The sequence below is a fragment of the Cuculus canorus genome, chromosome Z (genome assembly GCF_017976375.1).
Source record: "Cuculus canorus isolate bCucCan1 chromosome Z, bCucCan1.pri, whole genome shotgun sequence".
Classification (NCBI taxonomy): Eukaryota; Metazoa; Chordata; class Aves; order Cuculiformes; family Cuculidae; genus Cuculus; species Cuculus canorus.
The window spans coordinates 11,784,304-11,798,004 of record NC_071441.1 but is presented as its reverse complement, the minus strand read 5'-3'; the positions used below and the strand labels follow the sequence as shown (position 1 = coordinate 11,798,004).

The following is a 13,701-nucleotide window of genomic DNA, read 5'->3' as shown; positions in this document are numbered from 1 at the left end:
TAAAAATTATTTTCTCAGTGATGTTCTCACTGGGCTTTTAATGCTCAAAAGAAGGCAGACAAACAGTAAAATTCACAGTTGGTATATTTTAAATATACCAATATTCACAGATTATCCAAAATAACACAAGCATTCCTACCACTTGAAAAGCACAGCCTGCTTCTAAACATACACACCACACAGAGTTAAAAATATTACCTCATGTAATATTTTATATCAAATTCTTTCAGTAAAAGTAATCAGATTTATATTCATCAAGTTGCAAATATCAGGGTGCAATTTCCCTTTATTCTTAGTAATTTTCCCTAGTAATTAAAATAGTGATTGAGTGCCCACCATAACTGATAACAACCCCTTCCTCAATAAGATACAGTTGTTTTTATTTTCAGCAGGTATAGTTGTATAAAACCAGAATAACCTTTAAGGGGCGCAAGTCAGATACCTGCATTTCTGATGACTGTAAAACAACAACTAATTTTGTTTGTTATTCCTTCTGTTTTCTAACCAAAGTTTCAATATGTATTTTATCGCAAAGTATATTATTATAACAAATTTATCTTCATGTCTCTTGACCTGTAGTCTTTACTTCCGAATTATTAATAGGGATGCTAATTACTGTTGAACTTGTGAAGGATTTCCATTGACCACCAGGTATTCTTTTGTCACAGACTGTCCTGGATGCTTCCATGTTGGCAATATGCCTTGGCCAATACATATGAAGCCATGTCATTAGTGGAAGTAATCACGACAAAAAAAATAGAAAGAGGAGGAGTGGTTCAGTTCAGAGGAAACCGTTGGGGGAGAAAATCTAAGGTGACACTTCATATGCAGAATTTGGTATGGGTAAAGCCTGAATAATTTAAGCAGCCAGTTATTTATGACTACTGCGCAGAGTTAAAGCACAAAATATGAATTACTTTTTTGATTCTTCCCTCCTCTGCCCCCCCAGTAAATATCACTGAATAAGTAAATTTACATATCGAACCTTCTAACCCCAAAGACTTAATTGTTCAGTAACTTCTGGAGCCCATGCTTATTGAAATACAACACAGACATATCCCAACCCTCTAAGAACAGTCCTAGTTGGTATATAAAATCGATGTATCTATTACAGTATTGGAAAACTGATACACTGTAAGAACTGTTTTAACACTGTACTGTGTTAAAGCAGACTTTAATGGATGACTAGGAAGCCTTTATTTTCTGTAAGTCTCAGTGGTGGATGACCAGCGCGTGTTATAATACACAGAGAAACTACAAAACTCAATCTTACAACTGTGTAGAAAGACAAAGAAAAGCACGACAAATACGCAAAAAACCTGTACATTTATAACTCACAGGGAAAAATAAAAGTGCTATATAAAGGATCAAAAAGTGACAGTGTAACAAAACATAACTTCACTGTTTGGCTCAAACTGTCAAACAAAACTAAGAAATGAGAAATCAATAGGCAACTTCACCTTCTACAGTTGGAGGTGGGCAGAGGGAATTTCAATGTAGTACTAACCTATCAATGCAGTAACTGCAGAACTGGAATTGAGTAGAAAGAATCTAACTATAAACAACTTGAAAGGAAGCAGGGAGGGAAAGCAGGATACTTACCTGCGACTAGTTATTTTCTTTTCTGTCTTAGTTTCTTCCTCTTGAAGTTGCTGTTTAGCATTTTCACTTGTATCAATTTTCAACTTCTTGGCAATGCGCTCTTTCATTTGAAATCTCTCATCGCTAGCAGCTTCATCTTCTACACTATCAGCATCTTCATCATGTTCTTCTTCCACCTTTATTGATTTAAAATGATAAAACTTCTTTAGCCTTTTTTACTACAGAATGTTGAATGTGGAAAACTTTTCTTACAAAGACAATCTCTTACAAAAAAAAGAAAAATATTTAATTTCAAAGCAATCTTTTCAAACAAATATCACCTTACTTGCTTCAAAGGGAACAAAAAATTAGAAATACGATAATAAAATATTTTTTTTCAAACACAACTCACATCTTTTATGTATGGCTTAAAACTACAACAGTCTCTTCTAGACTGTAAACACTTATAGGTCTGCAGAGGATTATCATAGCAATGTGGCATTACTCCAGTCCTTTCTCATTAAACCAAAATTTGATCAAGGCAACACACAAAATATTTCCTTCATTTTCCACAAAAAGAAACACAAGACCTATGAAGAACTTCCTGCCATAGGACAATACTACAGTCATGACAGAATGGAGGGAAGAGGTTTACCAATCAGTTTCTGTGAGGAATTTATAACAACCACATTGACCAAAAAAGGCTATGAAAACCAGTGGAACTGAGCCTCCCAACTTGCTAAAGTGGTATGCTTCCTAACAGAGGAAGGTAAAAGGGGATAAACTACCTCAGTTGTACGGTAATGAAGAAGAAACCTAACAAGACCAAGGGATCTAGACCAAGTTTGACTACCTCCTTCCCTGAAGAAGAGAGTCTGCAGGAATCCTAATGGAAAGGTTCCAGATGCACTAGATGGTGCATCTTTTTGTATATATTTTGGAGTAATGCTAATTAGGTGAAGAAAAAGCACATGATGCTAGGTGGTAGTAATTTTAGCCACAGATGGAGAAAAGACAGAGTTAGTAACGGTATTCTAAAGGACTGTACTGTATCCAGGAGACTGCCAGGATGCCAGCACATGGACAGGAATGCTGTAAAGACAACACATATATCTGGGTGTGACCGAGTAGAGGAAGAGAAGCATGAAGACTATGTCCACAAACACAGAGGGGAGGGAGGAGAAAAAGCAGCAAGAGGCACAATTTTAGGAACAGAAGAGAAAAAACAAGTGGCATTCAGGAATCTTTAGAATACCATCCTTCGATTTCAGATACAGACAAGAAAAGACCAGTCAGGAAAAAAACCTCTAAATCTGTGAATATTCAGCACAGTAAAACAACTGAATATTTTGTCAATGAAATAGATTAATTTTCTTGTGGGGATTTTGTTTGTTCTTTTTAAATAGGGGAAAGAGAAAAATGGAAGAGGATCAGCATTTCACTTAATTTCCTGGAAAGTCGATGTTTGACAGAGGAGACAATGAAACTTTCCAAAGGATTTGCTTATTTGATAAATTATCAGGGAGATGGGATGACAACAGAACTCAATAGCAGGCGGCAGACTCCAGAAAAGGAAAGTAACAAGACTGTGTTCGAAGTGTTTAATAGTCAAGGATAAAGATAGATTATTGGTGGAGATTTGGCTAGAGGTTAGGTAAAAGTATTTCACTGAAACACAGATTGTTGGATAGAATTTCTAGAAGAAAAATGGACAACTCTAGACAAATTGCAACTGCTAAGCAGTGAACTAATTAAAAGTTACAGGAATCTGAGTAACGGGGGGGGTTCAATGGTATTTCAAAATGGGAAAAGACAAAATGGTTCAATTTGTCCAACTCAGCTGAACTCCCTACCTCTTTAACTTTCCATTCCTCTCACTCTGCATATGATTTCACCAGTTTTCTTCCAGAAAAATTAAGACAAATTAAAAACTGACAACTTAAGACACAATCTTCCTCCCCAGCCGCTTCCCTCCAGCTACTCTATGTCCTCCTGCTCTGTCTCCTCCTTCAGTCCCTCTTCTGTCTCATTAACTCCATCTAATCTCATACCTTTTAGATTCTAAAGTCTCATTACCAACTTACAGATTTAACAGAATTGGATATATGACAGCTCAGGAAGGAAGCGGCCAATTAGACGCTGGTTTTCCTCTAGTGACACAAATGCAAAACTGCCTGCCTGGAAGCTGTACAAGTTTTTGCTGCTGTTGTTGGCAGGGTGGAGTTGCCCTATTTTTCTCTTTGCTCTGGACATAAAAATGTAATGAAAGATTTTGTGTCAGAATGACTAATAGCTACTGTCTGTAATATGATTTAGCCATTTGAGAAGAATATTGAATTGCGGGGCAGATATTAAGCTTTATCTATCCATAGTACTACGCAAAACTTACTGTGTATTAACTGACAAACAGGTAGCAGAAAATAAGTTGTGCAGAAAGGGGAAACAGAGGAATGTCACAGTCTTATGAATACATTTCGTATAACATTTTAGTGAATCACTTAGGTACAAAAGGAGGTTTAACGAACAGCTATGACGTACTGTTAATACAACAGATGCGACTCAAAGCATGAAACGTATGACTCTGAGGATTGCAGCAAAGAAACAGGATGATATTTGAACAGCAAGGCCAGGTGCTTAGGGAATAATAACCAGAGTTTCTCTTACACATTAGGGACCTGTTATTTTCAGGGAGCAAGGTGGTGTGGAAAGCTTATTCACTTATAGGATGGGTGTAAAACTACCAACGCACTGCAGTTGTCTGAATGCAAAACTGATCCTGTGATGTGTTAACTGAAATAAATCTAAGAAAGATGACAAAATACTAGCACCACTTTACAAGGCTCAGGTAACCGCCTGAAATGCTAGATTCTAGCTAACATCTTTCAAGGAAACTATATCTAAGAAGAACACCTGCAGGAAAAAACAAGCCCTCCTATTTTCCACTTCATAAAATTACTATAACAGCATTCAGATTAATTAGGCTGATAAATAAGTAAATAAATAAGCATATCTAATATGTCCCCATTCTATATTCCCCAAATCCAGTTCACTTAACAAAGGGCTGTCTGAACATCTCAAGAATTATTAATTAAACACCATTCTCTGAACACTTCTAACACTTAAATGCTGTTGCACAGCAGAAGAGAAGAGTCAAAAAATCTGAACTCATACTATGTGTTGTGGAAAAAAAACAACAGGAAACAGGGTGGAAGCAGACTATTGTGGTTTTTTTAGGCACAAGAATGGGTTAGATTGTGCCATTCCTTCACTCCTACAAGACATCAACTAACAGTACAGTACCTGTGCATGGTGAATAGATATGAAAAACAGTACTTTTCAGAACTCACTCTGGGGAATGGGAGGTTACATTGCTAATCAAATATGACAACCTTGTCTCAAGAACAACTCAAAAGGGTACCGCATCATGACGTATGGCTGGAGACAAAGATGTACCTCAGCTAGAAACCTTGCTCTGCACTACGTATGACAACCTCCTTGAAGTCCCAAAAGCTCCATGTTTGGCTGACTGTTACTGCTTAGATAATCCAATTTCCTGTCTCTTGGAGATGACAGTCTTTATCAATACAATTTAAGTGATAAATATTCACTGAAATTTTTGTTTCTTTGAAGAAATCTTTCCAACAAGACTCTCATTCACACACAGATTTCCTCTCAGATATTGAAGTTATATCATTATTCATGAAAAACTGAATTTTAACTTTTTTTTATTAGAAGCAATTGAATGGCTTTTATTAATGGTTTGTCTCCCTGTGGCACATAACCTCCCATACACCTGATCTACTATCTAAAATGTCTGGTAAGCAGTTTTTATAAAATGCCATAGGTAATATACAGTATTAACTCTACCCTCCCGTGAATGTTTGCAATAGCCAAACCTCAGAGCTCTGAAAGGACCTCCAGCCTTTCATTGGAAATCTGACTTGAGCTAGTCTTCAGAAACCTCTGAAGTAACACTTGTACCCCTGAGAAAATCTAATTCACACACAGTAAAAAACAAGTTGTTTTTGTAAAAAAAAAAAAAAAAGTTACTTACCTCACTCAAATCCCTTTCTTCACTCACTGCTTCACTAGAAGAAGAAAGATAATCATAACTACTTTGAGGAGGATTAAAGCACTGTTTAAAACTCCCAGCTCTTAATTAAAAGCAATTATTTGATTAGTTACTTGAAATTTTAGTCATCCTCATCATTTATATCATCTTCACATTCATCTTAAAAGTACCAGTTAATAGTATTTTTATCATTTGACTGTCATAATCCTTTCTAATCAGAAATGTTTAAAAACACAGGATAAAAACACAGACTTTCATACAGCAGATAACTTCTAACCATACCATGAGCTACTCAGACAAAACACTACCATATACAGTAAAAAAAAAACCATTAAAAAACTCACTTACGATCAACGTTTCTGACTACATATATCAAACAATTTCAAGCATTTCATTGCAAATAGCCTACCTCCTAGAAAGCCTTCTTTATATAGGGAAGTTTGACACACATTATACTGATAATTATGTTTAACTTCAAAATTTTAATTTGAAAAACCTACAGTTTAGTGTACTAAAAAGAGGAATCTACTTGAATATACCAAGGCCAACAGGTCCACTGTTAATTGCCACAAACTAATAATAAAGACCAATGAAGATTTTTTCACCCCACAATTTAAAAAAGAAGCTATATTAGAGAATCAAAGCAAGCAATATTAAAGAAGTCCCCAAAGTCAAGGTTCCAGGGAGACCTTATTGCAGCTTTTCAGTACTTAAAGGGGGCTGATGGGAAAGTAAGGGACAGAATTTTATCTGGGCCTGTTGCAACAGGACAAGGGATATTGGTTTTAAGCTGAAAGAGGGTAGATCCTGAGTAGATATAAGGAAGAAATTTTTTATGAGGGTGATGAAACGCTGGAATAGGTTTCCTAGAGAGGTGGTAGATCCCTGGAAATATTGAAGGTCAGGTTGGACTGGGCTCTGAGCAATGTGATCTCATTTATTTCCCTGCCCATTAAAGGAGGCCTGGATTAGATGACCTTTAAAGGTCATCCTAAACCTAAACTATTCTATGATAAGCAAATTCTTGGAGTCAATGTATCATTTTCATGGAATTGTCTCAACTCAGTGCTCAACAGTGCTTTTTAAAGAATCCAAATCAGAATTTATTAAATATTAAATAGAGAAGAAAACAGAGACCTTTACTCAACCGTAGACTTATTTTTCATTTACCATGCTGTTTAGATTTGAAAGAAAGAAGTTATTTTAGAACAGGACCAAGCAACAAGAATAACCACAAGTACAGAACAACTTCTGTTGGAAGAGAAGTTCAGGCTAGAAAAGAGATGGCCTAGGAAGGGATTATGGTAAAGAGAGGTATAAAAAGATTGACTGTTCACTTCCTCTTCCAGCACAAGAGACAGAATTTATCAAATGACACCAGTAGTTGTCAGGTTCAGAACGAAGAGGGAAGGTACTTCCTACATCAGACAGTAAGAGGGTGTAAATGTGAACAATATTACAAGAGACTGAGTAACGACCTTGACAAGAGCTCTTTAAGGATTACTAAATAGGTGAACCACCAAATCCTGACAGTTCCCTGCGCTGAAAGTAGATGAGGGCTGCAAGAGCATTCAGGGAAACAGCACGCTTGCCCTGCTTTTATACTTTATTGGGCATCCACTGATGGTCAATGTTTGTGATAGCATAGTGGGTTAGAGGAACATTTGGTCTGATCCAGCACCACCATTCTTAATTTCTTAAAAAGTAACAGATAAACAATAAGTATCCATGATGCTGATCTGGTTTAACACCCTGAAAGTAAATCTGTTTTGGAAATTAGAAATGACATATTAACCTTCTGACAGCAGGAACTGAGCTCAGATGCGGATCATCCTTCAGTAGATCATGACTACTTTTACTTTTTCCTTTCATGCTCTGTTAAAAAAAAAAAAAAGAAAAATGTTATTATAAATTTTAGTGTTTGAGAGAATAAATGATGAAAAGGGGTAATGGTAAGAAAAAGATAACTCGTTTCTTGTAGGTGTTAGCCTAACCAGTAAGCATAAACACTTTTAATAGCAAAAGAACAGAGTGGGCATTCCAGAAAGAGAAGCATCAAACTGACCCCATGGATTTAAGAAGCATATCTGTAATAGCAATGCACTTACTTTTAAAGGAAACAAAACAAAAACATTGTTTAATCTTCACAATCATTACACACACATGGTCTAGCACCTATTGAAGATCAAACACAAAAAGCCCCCAAGACTGTGCCTGTAACACTTTTTATTTAAGAAATTAAGAAACTCAACTACAATCACCTTCAACATAGTTCCCTTCTGCGTCAACACTCAGCTGCCTATGATGCTGCCAACGTTCAAAACAACTCTGCAGATCATTTTCTGAAAGGCTTTTGAGGATCTCCATCAGTTTTGCTTTCAAATGTTCTACCAACAAAATATGGGTTTCTTGGAGCACCAATTTGATCTTTGGGAAGAGGCAGAAATTGCAGAGAGCCAGGTCTGGTAAATAGGGCGGGTGCTCAAGTACAGAGATGTTGTTATTTGCCAGAAACTGCTTCACAAGGTTTTGTGGGCTGGCGCACACCAGCATTCTCTGACTGATCATAAGAAAACATCTGTATCTGAACACACATCCACTGACTGAAGCGATCAAGTTGGGTCTTGCCTCACTCTGACAGGTTAGAACATGTTGTGTTCCATCTCTTTGTCTCACCTCTCCTGCTCTTGGTTCCACAGCTAAAAGCTTAGGCTTGGGGTCTTTTTTGTGTCAGACCATACTTGAGTGAATGAAGAGGTAAGAGCTTGACATTCCAATAAGGGCATACGGTAACTCGAAGGACTACCATGGAGTTTTTTCACTTATGTCGCACAGGGCTCAGCACTAGGTAGTAGGATCACTGACCGAAGCAGGTGGGTACTCAAACCATGCACATAAGTAAGAAAGGGCTCTAGAGAAATAGTTTGGTCAGCAGTAGAAATAACAATGACAGCTTGTTAAGGTAGTGTACACTGCAGTGTACTTGGACTTCAGTAAAGCCTTTGACTCATGTTTTTCACAGTATTCTGCTTGAGAAACTAGCTTACACTGGTCAGGAGAGGCACACCCTTTGCTGGGCAAAAAACTGGCCGGGCCCAAAGAGTGGTGGTGAGTGGAGCTAGATCCAGTTGGAGATTGATCACAAGTGGTGTTCCCTAGGACTCTGTGCTGGGGCCAGTTCTGTTCAATATCTTTATCAATGACCTGGATGAATACATTGAATGTACCCTGACTGAGTTCGCGGATGACACTAAGCTGGGAGGAAGTGTTGGTCTGCTTGAGGGTAGGGAGGCTATCCAAAGGGATCTGAACAGGCTGGATCAATGGGCTGAGGCCAAAAGGATGAGGTTTAACGAGGCCAATTGCAGTGTCCTGCACTTGGGACAAAACAATCTCATGCAGCGCTATAGGCTAGGGGAATTGCAGCTGGAAAGCTGCTGGCAGAGAAGGACCTGGGAGTGTTGGTTAACAGCTGACTGGACATGAGCCAGCAGTGTATCCAGGTGGCCAAGAAGGCCAATGGCATCTTGGCTTGTATCAGAAACAACATGGCCAGGAGGATGAGGGAAGTGATTGTGCCCCTGTACTCAGCACTGGTGAGGCCGCACCTCAAATGCTTTGTTCAGTTTTGAGCCCCTCACTACAAGGAAGACTGAGGTTCTGGAGCATGTCCAGAGAATGGCAATGAAGCTGGTGAAGGGACTGGAGAACAAGTCTTACGAGAAGCATCTGAGGGAACTGGGGTTGTTTAGCCTAGAGAAGAGGAGGCTAAGGGGAGACCTTACTACTGTCTTACAACTACCTGAAAAGAGGTTGTAGCGAGGTGAGTGTTGGTCTCTTGGCCCAAGTGAAAGGTTGAGAGGGAATGGCCTCAAGCTGTGCCAGAGCAGATTCAGATTGGACATTAGGAAAAACTTCTTCACTGAAAGGGCTATCAAGCACTGAAACAGGCCCAGGGAGATGACCGAGTCACTGTCCCTGGAGGTATTTAAAAGATAGGTAGAAGAAGTGCTTAGGGATATGATTTACAACTGGACAGGTCCAGTTGGACTCAATGATCTCAAAGGTCTCATAGGCATTCTATGATTCTATGAAATTTTTAAATTAACCTTTTGCCACTTCAGTGGCAAAGTCATAGAAGGAGTGTTAGATCAAAGAACACCTGTGCAACCCTAGTTTTGTGAATGTGGACAATTCACAATAGTGCTATATTTACTTATGAAATTCACTTTCTTCTCCACAATATGTCCACTTCGTTTTTCACACAGAACGGATATACATAAGCAAATGGAGGTAAGAATGCATCAGCAATGAAGAAGTTGATCTATTTCACGCCTCAAGTATTTTACCATCAAATAATAAAGTACCTAGCACCTCCATAATTATAAAGAGCAGACAGAGATCCACACTACGAAGTATGAAACCTTATGTTTATGAAAATGTAAAAATACCTTTCAGTAACTTAAGGCACCGGCAAAGTCAGAAAAGTTTAAAACCTCAGCTTTCTGCACATGCTAAAATAGTGAAATCATAAAAACTGAAGCAATTTCTTGTCTTACTGTGGAAAACTCAAACATAAGAACAAGATTAAGAACTTCAATGCTTTCCATAAATCTGCAAAAAAATAAAGGAATTTTTCTTTGAAAACAAAAACAGAGATGATTTGGTATAGTACCTGACTAACTCTATTGACTTCTTCCTCTTCTTCTTCAGCTTCTTCTCCAAAGGAAAGCAGGTTAAAATTTCTTTAAGAGAGAAAACATATTTTCTATTAAAACTTGAAATCGTGTCTTATTGTTGTTTACAAACTTTAAACATATTACTTTAATATTGTATGCAATTTTTTAAAAAAACTTTTTGTCTTGCTAAATCTACCAACTTCAAACAAGTACAACACATTGCTTTGCAATAAACCACAAATATTTAGAGAAGCATGTTCTGTTATGTTCCTGAGACAAAACAATCAGGAAAGCTAAGCTTCACTTAGAAAATGGTAAATGGAATTTAAGAAATTCTGCCTGGACTAACCTGCACAAATATTTAAATGACGACAGCTCTGAAAACAGCATTAGCATTTTTTCCAATTTTTTTTTCCCCAACACAGCAAGTACCAAAACCAAAATTTTCAAGTTATGACAGAAACACATCAAATGCACATACATGCACAGATTATATAATTAAAAGAAATTATAATTAAAAGAAATAATGTTTGATGGGGGGGAGGTGGTATCCAAATTAATTGCTTACACTATGTTGGAACCACTCAGTCATAATATGTTATCAAATGCACATACATCCACAGATTATAATTAAAAGAAATAATGTTTCACGGGGGGGAGGTGGTATCCAAATTAATTGCTTACACTATGTTGGAACCACTCAGTCATAATATGTTATATTTCTGTTCAACAGAACTGACAGCATACACACACTTCAGACTTCCTCCTACTTTTCATTGCACATTGATGCTTACCAAACTTCACTCATAGAGAAACTGAAATTTCAAATGCCTGCCTTTAGCTAAGTATTTTAGTGTGAGAGAAGTGGTAGCACATAAAGTTCAAAACCACAAACAACTGAGCTACGACCTATTAAGTATTGACTTCAGTGTCATCTCAGTCACAGACGAATGATTGCACGCTCTTCCCCATGGGAAAAGCTTAAGCTACCCTTTACTTCTACTTTGCAAAGAACTATCAGTGTGCATGAAACAGTTAATACACAGTATATACAGCTCAGTTAATAAAAAGTAACCACTGCGATGTCAGCAACTAGAGTTGTATGAATTCTTCAGAAATAGGGAAGTAGGTTTTGCTAAGATCAGAGAGCATTCCTCTGTGCATTGCAGTAAAGTTTTGGTTTTGAAAAGCATAAATACAAAATTGCAAGCTGCAAATTAAGGAGAAAGAAAATTAACTGTCATTTATGTTGCATATATTTACTTTGTGCCTTTTACTTTGGACTTTTTAGTTTCTTCTTCTGGTTTGTCCTTCTTCAGCTTTCTACTTGGTCTTGGAACAATGTCATCAAAAGGATTAAACAAAACCTGTTAAAGAAGTAATATTTTAGATGCATCTTTAATAAGTATTTTGTTATAATTAAATGATTAAGTATTTTAAAATAATTTATAAAATGACACACCTAGATTTCATACTAGAACATCATTTTCTTAATAGTATGAATAAAAGAATTTTAAGATTTCAAATTTCAAATACTCACCTCACTACTTCTTATTTTGTGCGGAGTGAGAGGTCTCTCTTCCTTGTCAACTTCTACTTCAGCCAGCCGCAACATGTTATATATTGTATCTCCTGTAACCTGTAAAATTAATAAAAAAGGTCTTTAAGTCCTTGCCTGTAATTTTTCTTAATCATTCTGCAAAATGCAAGGTAATTATGTAAAGAATTTTGAAAACACAAATTATATAGGAAGTACTGCAAGCACGCAGGACTTCTAAAAGAGAGCAAGTACAATGTGTAAAAGTTTGGTTTTTATAAATTAAACAGCAAAAGCTGAAGGAACATAGGTAGCTAAACCTGCATCTTTGAGAGTGTATGCAGGAGAAGATGTCAGAATCTTACTGTAAACTCTGATACAGGAAAAGACACTTTGAAATAAAAAAAGAGTTGGTTTATGTTCTTTCAAGTAAATCATGAAAGTGGTAAATTCATGTTATGTTTTTCATTTTCCTGATTCTTCTTGGGTAATTAGGATGCAAAAATAACTTTCTAAAATGTCATCAGCAACGGAGGAACTGATTAGAAAGAGAGAGCCATAATAATATTGCTAAGATTGTTCAAAGGAAGCACAACACAAAAATACAATTTAAAAGAATAGTAAAACAGCAAAGTAAATAATTACAGGAACAACATATAGAAACATTTCACCAGACATGGGAAATAAAAGAGAATGGAGACACATTAGAAAGCAGTGAAATAGATTTCAAATGTATGTAGCAGCAAACAACACTAAAATAGCCTTTGAATACAGAGAAACTTAAAGTATCTTTTGTCAAACTCAAATATAGGACTGTTGTCTCTGAAGCAGACCTTTCCAAAGATTGTGTGCTTGTTATTAAGTTCATCTGCACGACCCAACGTAAAGAAAAATTGACTCCCATTATCATGGGGCCCAGCATTTGCCATAGCAACAAGTCCTCTTCGATTAAATCGCAATCGTGAGTGGAACTCATCCTGGCAAAGACAGAAGAGAAAAGAACATGACTTAAGTATGTAACCATTTTCTCCAATTCTTCAGCCACAGCTTATTTACATCAATATGCATACACAGAAAATATGCTATTAATTTTCTTTTAAATTCTGACAGTAATAAACCCAAAGTATTTTAAACTTAATGCCACAATTGTACTTAGAAGCTTCTCTTTCAGTAGGAAACAAATTTTTAGTCAATGTCTTTTCTTCTTAGTGTCTATAATGTAAACAAGTGAACAATCTTCCCTGAAAAGAAACCATAAACACATTACCAATAAACACTCAAAGAAAAAAATTAGAAACTATCAGTAATAGAAAGACAGATGATTTAAAAAAATCTCTTAAGTTCTACCTTGTTAACTTTCTCTTTTCCCAGACATTGCCTAATAATCAATTGTTATTCATTGGTTTTGTTGAAATACTAAAAAAATTCAAAGCATTTCATACATTTCTTGCAAAACTATCATTCTTGTTAACCGTTACTTAGGAGAAAAATCCTAATTAATGTAAAACAACTAGAAGCTCAATAACAGATTGTAGTATTGCAGTATTGTAAAAATTCATAGGACAAACATTTCCAGGACCAGAAAAGGACAGAACAGTACTACTTTCAAAGCAAAGTAAAAGCGATGAGTAAAATATTAATACTGTGGTAGTATTACAATTCTAAACACCACAATATTGAAATACCACTAGTTTTATGCAGTGACAATACTACACCATAGGTAATATTTGTTTGGTTCGCTGTGTAGGTACCAATCCTTTACACAAACCTGCAGTTTGTGTTACATATGTTAGTCTACTCTAGCAGCAGGGAGATGGAAGGCCCACAGACAG

The 13,701-nt window shown here is 36.6% G+C and overlaps 1 protein-coding gene across 1 annotated transcript in view; it reads right to left on the bottom strand.

Annotated features, from left to right (window-relative positions):
* CWC27 (CWC27 spliceosome associated cyclophilin) overlaps nt 1–13,701 on the bottom strand; it is a 117,595-nt gene that overhangs the window by 98,165 nt on the left and 5,729 nt on the right. The window contains exons 4-10 of the mRNA XM_054055517.1: nt 12,703–12,846; nt 11,873–11,971; nt 11,596–11,699; nt 10,329–10,398; nt 7,449–7,528; nt 5,636–5,669; nt 1,603–1,778 (exon numbers count right to left, since the gene is read on the bottom strand). Of these exons, the coding sequence (XP_053911492.1) occupies nt 1,603–1,778; nt 5,636–5,669; nt 7,449–7,528; nt 10,329–10,398; nt 11,596–11,699; nt 11,873–11,971; nt 12,703–12,846 (707 nt within the window). The remainder of the gene's footprint in view (nt 1–1,602; nt 1,779–5,635; nt 5,670–7,448; nt 7,529–10,328; nt 10,399–11,595; nt 11,700–11,872; nt 11,972–12,702; nt 12,847–13,701) is intronic.